This window comes from Nerophis lumbriciformis, linkage group LG29 (assembly GCF_033978685.3).
Source record: "Nerophis lumbriciformis linkage group LG29, RoL_Nlum_v2.1, whole genome shotgun sequence".
Taxonomy (NCBI): domain Eukaryota; kingdom Metazoa; phylum Chordata; class Actinopteri; order Syngnathiformes; family Syngnathidae; genus Nerophis; species Nerophis lumbriciformis.
In genome coordinates, this window is record NC_084576.2 from 8,037,501 (window position 1) to 8,050,000 (window position 12,500).

Consider the following 12,500-nt stretch of genomic DNA (forward strand, 5'->3'; position numbering starts at 1 on the left):
GCAGTTTTTTCATGGTTTGGCCGTGGTGCGACATATACTCCGGAGCGACTTATGTGTGAAATTATTAACACATTACCGTAAAATATCAAATACCGTATTTTTCGGAGTATAAGTCGCTCCGGAGTATAAAGCGCACCGGCCGAAAATGCATAATAAAGAAGGAAAAAAACATATATAAGTCGCACTGGAGTATAAGTCGCATTTTTGGGGGACATTTATTTGATAATACCCAACACCAAGAATAGACATTTGAAAGGCAATTTAAAATAAATAAAGAATAGTGAACAACAGGCTGAATAAGTGTACGTTATATGAGGCATAAATAACCAACTGAGAATGTGCCTGGTATGTTAACGTAACATATTATGGTAAGAGTCATTCAAATAACTATAACATATAGAACATGCTATACGTTTACCAAACAATCTGTCACTCCTAATCGCTAAATCCCATGAAATTTTATACGTCTAGTCTCTTACGTGAATGAGATGAATAATATTGTTTGATATTTTACGCTAACGTGTTAATAATTTCACACATAAGTCACTCCTGAGTATAAGTCGCACCCCCGGCCAAACTATGAAAAAAACTGCGACTTATAGTCTGAAAAATACGGTAATATTTATCTAATTCATGGAAGAGACGAAGCAAATGTCAGCAATCGTCACACACACGTCAGCAATCGTAATACACACGTCAACCAATAAGAATTCGAAGGGGAAGGGTAATGGCAGAAGTGCATTGTGGTTCATGGGATGCTAACTGCTATATGCTACTGTGGTAGCTATAAAAATGGATGATTTCAACATTAGCGGTAACTTATAAAAACTGAGAAGGGCTGAGCTAAAATAGCACCGAAAAGGAAATCATATACTGCAGATTACAAGATGGACGTAGTGAAATATGCAGCAGAAAACGGCAATCGAGCAGCAGAAAGAAAGGACGCTAGCGGCACATACCAGGAGCGACAACGAGGAAGAAGATTTCATGGGATTTAGCGATCAGGAGTGACAGATTGTTTGGTAAACGTATAGCATGTTCTATATGTTATAGTTATTTGAATGACTCTTACCATAATATGTTACGTTAACATACCAGGCACGTTCTCAGTTGGTTATTTATGCCTCATATAACGTACACTTATTCAGCCTGTTGTTCACTATTCTTTATTTATTTTAAATTGCCTTTCAAATGTCTATTCTTGGTGTTGGCTTTTATCAAATACATTTCCCCCAAAAATGCGACTTATACTCCAGTGCGACTTATATATGTTTTTTCCCTTCTTTATTATGCATTTTCGGCCGGTGCGACGATACTCTGGAGCGACTTATAAGCCAAAAAATACGGTGTATATATATATATATATATGTGTGTGTGTGTATATATATATGTATATATACACACACATACATATATATATATATATATATATAATGTATATATATATATATATATATATATATATAAATATGTATATATATATATATATATATATATATATCGTGTATATATTTATGTGTATATGTACATATATATGTGTGTGTGTATATATATGTATGTGTATTTATGTGTGTGTATATAGATATGTATGTGTATATATATATGTGTATGTATCTATATATACATACATATATATATATATATATAAATATGTATATATATATATATATATATATATATATATATATATGTGTGTGTGTGTGTATATATATATATGTGTATTTATGTGTGTGTATATAGATATGTATGTGTATATATATATGTATATGTATGTGTATGTATCTATATATACATATATACATACATATACATATATATATATATATATATATAATGTATATATATATATATATATATATATATATATATATATATAATATATATATATATATATACACACACCTGAAGAAGTAAGTTTCAGCAAAGAAGCAGTGATACATGTTGTGCAGACCACAAGGAAGTGTTTACATGTAGAATAATATCATAATATGACTGACCCCTTCAACGTGTTTGAAACTAACAGATATTTGGAATGTAAGGTGAAATGTACTAATATTTGAAATAATACTTTACAAAGCATAGCCTGATTATTTAGGTGTAAGATCAGAAGGGTGAATGACGTATTAAATGTCTATAAAGCAGATAATGAAGTATAAACTGCTTGCTTTAGATTTATATTTGGAAGGTGTGGTGCGTGATGTCATAAGCAAACATTCCAGCAGATATGATTTTTGAAAAACAAAATTGTAAATATGTGGATACTTATGTTGAGGAGAGGAATGAAGACTTGTATTTAGGAAATAACGCAGCCTGAGTCCTTCTGGGGCTTTAAATCAGGCTCCTTCATCGCTTGTACTTCTTCTTCCTTAGCTTTGGCCTGGAATAAACAATAAACATAATTATTATTTAATCTGGACATAAACAATAAACATAATTATTATTTAATCTGGACATAAACAATAAACATAATTATTATTTAACCTGAACATAAACAATAAACATAATTATTATTTAACATAAACAATAAATATAAGTATTATTTAACCTGAACTAGGGCTGGGCGATATATGGAATATACTCGATATATCGCGGGTTTGTCTCTGTGCAATATAGAAAATGACTATATCCTGATATTGGAGTATACGTTCTCAGGCAGTTGCTGTTAGCTGCGGGCATTACACTTCAGGCTCTTCTCACTCTTTCTTGTCTCTTCTTCTCACAGAGACATAAAACAAGCGCACCTTCTTACATACGTCACATACTGTCGCGCGTGCAACGTCACACGCCCTCGCGGAGCAGAGAGGTAGCGGCATGGTGACGTTAGCTGTGATGCTCGCGTTGCGGTGCGAATGGTAATACGGGAGAAAGAAGGTGCGAATCTGGTAACAAATGAAGGAAGAATTAATTCCCAAGAAAAACAGCACAGGGTTCATCGTCTGGCGGTGGTTTGGCTTCAAGCGGCAAGATGTCGAACAAGTATGCGGCAAAAGCGTTTGAAAAGTCACCCGCTAGAGAAGGAAGAGTGGTTGAAACTCCGCATGTCAACATCTCCGTTCGGTGCCACACCCACAAAATGCCAAAGCAACCATTTCCAGATCAACACCGTATGAAAAAAATAGTCAACAACAGAAGGAGATAACGTCCGCAGTAACCTACCACATAGCGAAGGACATACACTATTGAATTTCCTATTATGCAGCTCATTTTTATTTGACAGTTATTGAAATATCTTGTGTGACATAATGCACAAAAGTGCACTTTATTTGTTTTAAAACATTATAGTGGCGTTCTGTACAAAAAGTGCACTTTAATTTAGTGTTGTTTTGATGAGTCATCTTAGTGACATCATGCACAAAAGTGCACTCATAGCTTGTTTTAAAATGTCTCTGACAATCTTGCACTTTCTGTTTTGGACATGACATGAATGTTTGTGCCACTGCTTAATAACTGTTTAATAAACACAGTTCGGGTAAATTGACTTAGTTGTGATTTCCCTCTCTGCATGAAAGTTTAAAATGAGCATATATTAATGCAGTATGAAGAAGAATGTTTTAATGTAGACACATATAATCATCTTACTGCTGTGATTATATGCACCAAGGTTAATTCAAGGCTAAGGCAAAATATCCAGATATATATCGTGTATCGTGACATGGCCTAAAAATATCGAGATATTAATAAAAGGCCATATCGCCCAGCCCTAACCTGAACACAAAAAATACATTTAATTATTATTTGGCCTGAACATAAACAATAAATATAATTTCTATTCGGCCCAAATATAAACCCAATTAATAGAAATATTAATATTACAAACTTGCAGCCAATATGGCTTTTGTATAAAACCTGTTGATTCAATGTAATGCTTGTTTATGAACACTAGGGGAGTATTGTACTAAAGTGAGAAGATGTCAAAGGTACAGATGTGTGTTATAATTGGTCTGAGGCATATTACAACCTACAGTAGGACCAACACACACCCAACTAAGATGGCGTCTAATACAAAACAACATAACAAAAGACTCCAAACACCTTACTGACTGTGAATGAGGATGACAATAATGAGGACCTGCCAGAGAGCACACATATATGAATTTGACCAAAAGATGAGGTGTCACCTTGTCATGTTTGGCTGCCTTGGTCAGGTCAAAGGTGGCGTAGACTTCAGGAGAACACTGCTCGCTGGGTGGGGGCAGCTCAAAGGGGACGGGCTCAGCCAGACCATAGTTGGCTTTCAGCTCCAGCTGGGGGGGGTCTGCTGGGACCTTGTGGAAGTATCTGCAAGAGTCATCCACGATCATTATTATTTTTTATTAATGTTAATTAATTAAATAATTAATGAATTCATTAATTATTAATTAATGGATGGATAAATTAATATTATCCATCCATCCATCCATTTTCTACCGCTTATTCCATTATTATTATTAATGACAACACCACTGATCTGCAGCCCAGTTTGTTCTTTAAACTTTGCAGCACAAAGCAGTACAACTACATTTTTAAATCTGTTCTTCACTCAAGTCCAAGGGTCTTCAACAGGGGTCCACAGCAAATAGGGGGCTCACACAGGTACTAATTACAATTATTTTGTATTCATTAATTGGATTTTTCCACAAATGTGAATGTCTTGAAACACATAGCAACATTTGTTTCTAAATAACAGTGACATGACAAAATGTAAAACCTAAAACAAAAACATACTTGTACTGTTATCATCATATTTATACTGTGTTATCATATTTATACTTTGTTATCATCATATCTATACTGTGTCATCATCATATTTATACTGTGTTATCATAAGGGAGGCGAGCACCGATTGAGGAAAAAAAAGGAACATTTCCATCAGCATGAAGTGCTGCCACCCAAACTTTGAGATTAAATTTCCTGTGTTTGGGTGCATTTCTACAGCACATTTAACTTTACATGTACCGGTATTCTCTTTTTGACACTTACATGTCCATGTAATGTAGCACACACAATGTTTACTACATCATTTACTAACATTGCTATCATTGAAAATGTCAAATTCTATAACGAGCATGCAAAGAAGACAGACAAGGTTTCCAATTTGGCAACTCTGTCCTGTAGCCACGCTCCCTCAGGTAACATACTTCCTGTGTTGTGACCTTTGTTTACATCAAAAATATACCTTCTAAATAGCTACTAATAAATAGTCTACACGTACAACCGGTAGGGAACTAACGTGATTGTAATCATCCAAATATGCAGCAACGTCCTGGCTTGGAGATTGAACGCAGGTGATATCAAGTAAGCTAGCTCGATGGTTAGCTAACTAGCTAGCTTGTTTCGCTGCTCTTGACATCTCCCCGTCCTGCAACTCAGTGCGGCATTCAGGCAAAAGGAACAGCCAGTACCTGCGGCTGAGACCAGCGTTCAACACATTTTCTTAATTCATATTTCATTTAAAAAACACCAAAGTGATATTTTCATGCAAAAATTAGTGTTTAAAATTGTGGACTTCTGCATTTTACAGAAATTTCACATGCCTGTATCATAATAATCTTAATATTTAAGATAGCTAGCTATTAGCTGCACTATACTGTATTCTTTCTATACCTTAGTATTACACAATAACAAAACAGCGTTAAGATTAGTTTTTATTCAAGATATATACCGTATTTTATGGACTATAAGCTGCTATTTTATTCCAACGCTTTGAACCCTGAGACTTATCAAACGATACAGCTAATTTATGATTTTTTCTTCACGTACAGCCATGTTTTCTATTTAATAAATAGTTTTCATAGAACATCAACAGAGGCACTGAAAAGGCTGATTGTTTGCACTACACTATTTCATTCCTTGAACAGGAAGTATTCATCTATAGCCTTTCTACCCATATGGATTCTTCATTCACCACTCCAAGCAACGTTTGTAAGTTTTTACAATATAACTAAAACAATTCCTACTTACTAAACCGTCCCATGTGTGATGTCTGTAGGAGTGTTTTCAGGCATATTTGTACATGCTAACGTAATGTAATCAAGCTAGTGTCGCTAGCGTTAGCTAAAATGCTAACACGTTTACAAATGTCTCTGTTAGTATTATTAATGGCATTCTTTTTGCATTGTTTCAGTTCCTCAAATTCTTTAAAACGTCACCGTGGACTTATTGAGTCTGTTTATCTGATTGGAGAGCTAGCTTCCGTGACAATGACTTCTGTTTCGTTTGATCTTCCGTTTTACTGCCGTGTTACGAACAATTAAGGAATATAAACATTTACAAAATATCTAATTTCACAATGTATACATCTGCAACCTACAGTCCGGTGCGGCTAATAAAAGTAAGACATTTTTTTTCTTCTAAAATTTGGTGGGTGCTGCTTGAATACTGAATCGCTTTATAGCCCGGAAAATACGGTAAAAAGGGGGTCCCTGCTCCATCTCTTCATGAGTTTGGGGATCCTCGGCCTGGAAAACATTGCTCTCGTCTCCTGTTTTGGTATTTTGATCTACTGTAAATTCAAAATTGAACAACATTTCATTCAGAATCAAAGTCATAAGAGCTACTGTAATTTAAATATTGAACATATCATTCAGAATCAAAGTCATAAGAGCTACTGTAAAAGAACACTGATGATGGATGGTCATCATCGAGCAGCAAAAGAATGTCATACAATCACTTCAAGCCTGATTCCTGGTGACCCTGAATGTACAGTAAAGTACAGGCAGGCTTATGAAAGTGCATGTTTGTGACTCACATGAAGCCATTTTCTCTCTGGCACTTGTCCAGGGTGTTTCTAATCAGGCCGCCCAGTTTGCGGAAGAAGAGCTGCTCTGAAGGTTTAGCGGTGCTTCCTGGACCTTTGGTGTGACGATAATCCTTACACAGCTCTTCGGCGCGAGTATAGCCTAAACAAACATGGCGCCATGTTACTCACAAGGTTAAAGGTGAAGTCTCTGGAAAAAGCTCATCCAAATAATGAATTGTATGTGAATTAGATTGGATATAATCCTCAAAAGTGTGATGAATATGGATGCTTGTACATGTTTGTATTTGTTAAAGAACATATCTCTGTCACAAGATTGCAAGAATATTATAATAATCTAGAACAGCGGTACCTAACTAGAGAACTGCTGTGCCATACGGACTTGGACCTGCAGTCTGTTCATTATTCAGTATAGGTTGTATTCCAAAACCATGCATGGTTTATCCGGGAGAGTCTTGATAGCAGTTTCCTTGAGCCAGCTACACACAAACAAGTTGCAGACCTCCATGCTGTTCTATGTAGATAATGTTTGGAGCACCAGATAGTTTCACATGCCTGGGAACTCCACCAATGGAAAATCCTTGATATCACTTGACAAATCTCTCTTTGATAACATATAGGGAGATTCCATTGCTCGTATCTGCTTTTAGTGGTAAGATTTAGACCCCTAGTGAGTTATGGTTTGTTATGTGTTAAATACATATGTTGGTAAGTAAAGCTGTGGTACGTAAAGACATGTTCCAAGGACTTTAATGCTGACCAAACAAGAGACCACAGGACTCTTTGACTTCCAGGAAGTACAAGATTGTGATCAGGTGTTGGAAAAGAGGAGATACGTACACTTTTCTGCTTCTTGGAGAGAGCGTATGGCCTCACCACACTTATCAGTGTCCAGCAGCGTCTGGCCATGATAGCAGTACGCCTGGAAGCACAGAAGTGGATAGTATTTGAAGACACACACTTCCGTAGCACAGTAGTAGATAGGACTTGAAGACAAAACTTCAGAAGCACAGTAGTAAATAAGACTTAAAGACAAAACTCCAACATGGACCACCATCAGCACAAGACAAAACTCACATAAGCCAAGTAAAAGTGATACTTCAGCTGGAGGTACTTTCTCCACTTGCTGCTGCATTCGGGCTCCAAAGTGTTCAAAGCGTGGTCTGGACACCCATGCACACGTTAAATCAGCTTCATATCTCAGAATTGAAGATGTACAAGTGCTTGTAAGATACTCACCAGCTCTATGGTAGAAGTTTGCTGTCTCATACGCCAAAGCTGCAACAATTGCAGCATTGTGCTTCAGTTCGATGGCTCTGGCGATTGTTACTGTAAAATAAATGACACAAATATTTATCATACTGAAAGAAGTACACATACACATATATACATACATGTGTGTGTGTATGTACATATATATGTACACACACACACACATATATATATATATATATATATATATATATATATATATACTTACACACATATGTACATACACAAACATATATATACCCCCCCACACACACACTCATATATATGCATCTATACATACATAGTATACACATATGCATACATACACATATACATATATATACACATATATAGAATACATATATAGATACACACACATTCATATACATATGCATATATACACTTAATATACTTACATATACATATATGTATATACTAGGGCTGCCAATGTTAACACAATACTAACGCGTTAACTATATATATATCCTTTACATATACATAATACACACACACACACACACACACGTACATATACACGCATATATACACACACATATATACACATTCAGTATACTCATGTACATACATATATACACATATGCATATACACAAATGTACACATATATATATATATACAGTACATAGATACATATTTACATGTATATACATATAAATAAAAATGCATACATATACATATGTATATGCATATGTATATACTAGGGCTGTGGAGTTAAAAATTCAGAAGTGTCAGTCAAGAGTCAATCCATGCGCTACATGGTGGAAAACTACATGGTCAAAACCATTGAAAAGTACAATTCCCAGAATGCCAAGGGAAATGGCCGCCAAATTACTGATTGAAGGCACCTGAAAAGGAATGGAGGTTCAGTCAGATTCATTCACCAAACAAGCTGCATGCAAGGAAGAACAGCAAGCAGCCACAGCTGCAAGATCTACTCTACAAGTTTCTCTAAACACACCAATGGTCTGTGAATATGCTTGTTCATTTCATGACGATCGAAATGCTTACTTTGATATGCTTAACTTGTACCTGCAAGCTTCTTAATTTGCTTACTCAACTATCTTAATTTGTTTGTTTGAACTGCTGGGTTCAAGTTGAACCACTGCATTACTGCATTTCAGTTTGAGCATTGATTGCATACTGTGTTTGACCAGTTAAAAGCAAGTTGTTTAAAGTTCAAAGCACACGTAAAAGTTTAAAGCTTAAGTTAAAATGTGAAATGGTTTAAGCTTAAGTTAAAATGGCAAATGGTTATAGTTAAAAGGTTTAAAGTCAAAAGCTTATGGTTTAATGTTTAAAGTCAAAAGTACAAAAGATTAATGCAAAGTTAAAGGATAAATTCATGTTTAACTCTTGCTAAAAGTTAAAACATTATGTAGAAAGTTTAAAACATTATTCAGAGGTTTAAAAGCATTTATAAAACATTGTTTGAAAAATACCTGTGTAATTACATTGTTAACATCTCTGTTTCTGTGGTTTGAAGGTTTACAACCTGATGATTAATTGAAGATCAACTGAAATGAAACCAACAATGCATCAAGTTGGAAAATAAAAAGTTGATCAATTGGAAATCATGAGTTGTCCGTGGGTCCTTTTGGACCCTTTTAGACCGTATTGCTTTATGATTTATATTATACATTTCCATAGTTTAGTTAGCTGAAGTATATAATGTACAGTGTATTTTGTCAACAACTGTATGTGTGTAACGTATTTCTTGTGCTGAGCAACATAAAGAGGCTGCAAAGACGCACTGGCTGAGGCTCGCAGTAATCCCGCCTCATGGTGGTAGAGGGCGCTAGTGATCCCAGGGATCATTTTTGCGACTACTCGGCTGCAGAATAAGTGACAACAAGCAGCAACAGTTAGCGATCGTTTATTTTTTCCTCTCTCCTGGACTTTTAACATGGAGGATGACATATCTAAAATAAAACGGTTTTCTAAACTGGACTTTCAATCGAAGCAGGAGGTAATATTTAAAGGAAGATCTCCATCGAGACAGAGAGACTTTTAAAACTGAAGAAAGATAAGGAAGACTTCTATAAACAAGTTATCGATGCTTTTGTTCAGAAGGAGCTGATTCTGATAACGTTTTTTTTTATTAAATGTGCTTTTTGTGTGCTACACTTTGTATGTGTAAAGTTAAAGTTAAGTTAAAGTACCAATGATTGTCACACACACTAGGTGTGGTGAATTTTGTCCTCTGCATTTGACTCATCCCCTTGATCACCCCCTGGGAGGTGAGGGGAGCAGTGGGCAGCAGAGGCGCCGCGCCCGGGAATCATTTTTGGTGATTTAACCCCGAATTCCAACCCGTGATGCTGAGTGCCAAGCAGGGAAGAATGCTGGTATGAGCTTTTAAACATAACCCGTTAACTGCTGCCAATCAAATGGTGAATAAGATACTCTTTAGGGTTCATATGTTTGTAAATCTGACTGTGATGAAGTCAATGCCTCACCAGCCATGAACTTCACCGCACGTCACTGATATACACACATATATATATATATATATATATATATATATATATATATATATATATATATATATATATATATATATATATATATATATACACACACATATATATATATATATGTGTGTATTTATTAGGGCTGCAACTAACGATTAATTTGATAATTGATTAATCTGTTGATTATTACTTCGATTAATCGATTAATAATCGGATAAAAGAGACAAACTACATTTCTATCCTTTCCAGTATTTTATTGGGAAAAAAACCAGCATACTGGCACCATACTTATTTTGATTATTGTTTCTCAGCTGTTTGTACATGTTGCAGTTTATAAATAAAGGTTTATTTTTTTTAAAAATTAATAAAAAAATTAAAAAAAATTTTTTTTAAATGCCTCTGCGCATAGCATAGATCCAACGAATCGATGACTAAATTAATCGCCAACTATTTTTATAATCGATTAGTTGTTGCAGCCCTAATATATATTTGTATCAGAATCAGAATCAGAATCGTTTTATTGCCATTGTTTGAGAACGGGTTCACAAACTAGGAATTTTTCTTGGTGCAATCGTGCAACATAAAACACATATAACACAGATTTGGTAATAACAAGAGCTGTAACTGAGCTATCAGATCTTGTTATAGACTTAGAAGGAATTCAAAGGAGCTACTGTTAGGTGTTATTGTTCATGTGCCTGATGGCCGAGGGGAAAAAACTGTTCTGGTGGCGGGAGGTGTGGGTCTGGATGGACCGTAGTCTCCTGCCTGAGGGGGGAGGGGAGAATAGTTTGTGTCCAGGGTGAGAGGAGTCAGCTGTGATCCGACCCACACGAACTCCTGGTCCTGGAGGAGAACAGGTCCTGGAGGGATGGGAGCTTGCAGCCAATAACCTTCTCAGCAGCACGTACGATGCACTGCAGTCGATGATCCTGGACTGTGGCGCCGGGGAACCACACGGTGATGGAGGAGGTGAGGATGGACTCGATGATGGCTGAGTAAAACTGCACCAGCATCTCGGTCGGCACCTTAAGTTTCCTCAGCTGCCGCAGGAAGTACATCCTCTGCTGAGCCTTCTTGATGAGGGGGCTGATGGTAGGCTCCCACTTGAGCTCCTGGGTGATGGTGGTGCCCAAGAAACGGAAGAAGTCTACAATGGAGACGGGGGTGGGAGAGTCATTCAGGGTGAGGGGGGATGGTGGGGCTGTGACTTTCCTGAAGTCCATGATCATCTCCACTGTTTTCTGGGCGTTCAGCTCCAGGTTTTTGAGGCTGCACCAGGACGCCAGCCGGTCCACCTCTCTCCTGTAGGCGGTCTCATCGCCATCCGAGATGAGCCCGATGAGGGTAGTGTCATCCGCAAACTTGAGCAGTTTTACGGACTGGTGACTGGAGGTGCAGCAGTTTGTATACAGGCAGAAGAGCCAGGGGGAAAGTTCACAGCCCTGAGGAGTACCAGTGTTCGTGGTTCGACTGTCCGAGACAATCTTCCCCAGCCGCAAGTGCTGTCTTCGGCCTGTCAGGAAGTCAATGATCCAACTGCAGAGGGAGTCGGGCACGCTGAGCTGGTAGAGCTTGTCTCGTAGCAGTCCAGGGAGGATGATGTTGAAGACAGAGCTGAAGTCCACAAACAGGATCCTAGCGCAGGTTCCTGGGGAGTCCAGATGCTCCAGTATGAAGTGGAGGGCCAGGTTCACTGCATCATCCACAGACCTGTTGGCTCTGTAGGCGAACTGCAGTGGGTCCAGGAGGGGGGCGGTGATGTCCTTGAGGTGGGGCAGGACCAAGCGCTCAAAGGACTTCATGACCACAGACATCAGCGCAACCGGCCTGTAGTCATTAAGTCCTGTGATCCATGCTTTCTTGGGGACAGGGACAATGGTGGAGGTCTTAAAGCAGGACGGCACGCGGCATAGCTACAGAGAGGTGTTAACAATGTCAGTGAAGACAGGAGCCAGCTGATCCGCGCAGTGTCTGAGAGTGGAGGAGGAGACACCATCCGTCCCGGGGGCCTTCCGCGTAT

At 37.5% G+C, this 12,500-nt stretch overlaps 1 protein-coding gene across 1 annotated transcript in view; it reads right to left on the bottom strand.

The window, feature by feature from the left end:
- Positions 1-1,903: 1,903 nt before the first annotated feature.
- The window catches only part of brox (BRO1 domain and CAAX motif containing), a 70,082-nt gene continuing 59,485 nt past the window's right edge, over positions 1,904-12,500 (bottom strand). Inside the window, exons 8-13 of the mRNA XM_061924398.2 lie at positions 7,976-8,065; positions 7,814-7,899; positions 7,577-7,658; positions 6,728-6,878; positions 4,119-4,278; positions 1,904-2,377 (exon numbers count right to left, since the gene is read on the bottom strand). Coding sequence (XP_061780382.1) covers positions 2,294-2,377; positions 4,119-4,278; positions 6,728-6,878; positions 7,577-7,658; positions 7,814-7,899; positions 7,976-8,065 — 653 coding nt within the window. The 3' untranslated portion in view covers positions 1,904-2,293. The remainder of the gene's footprint in view (positions 2,378-4,118; positions 4,279-6,727; positions 6,879-7,576; positions 7,659-7,813; positions 7,900-7,975; positions 8,066-12,500) is intronic.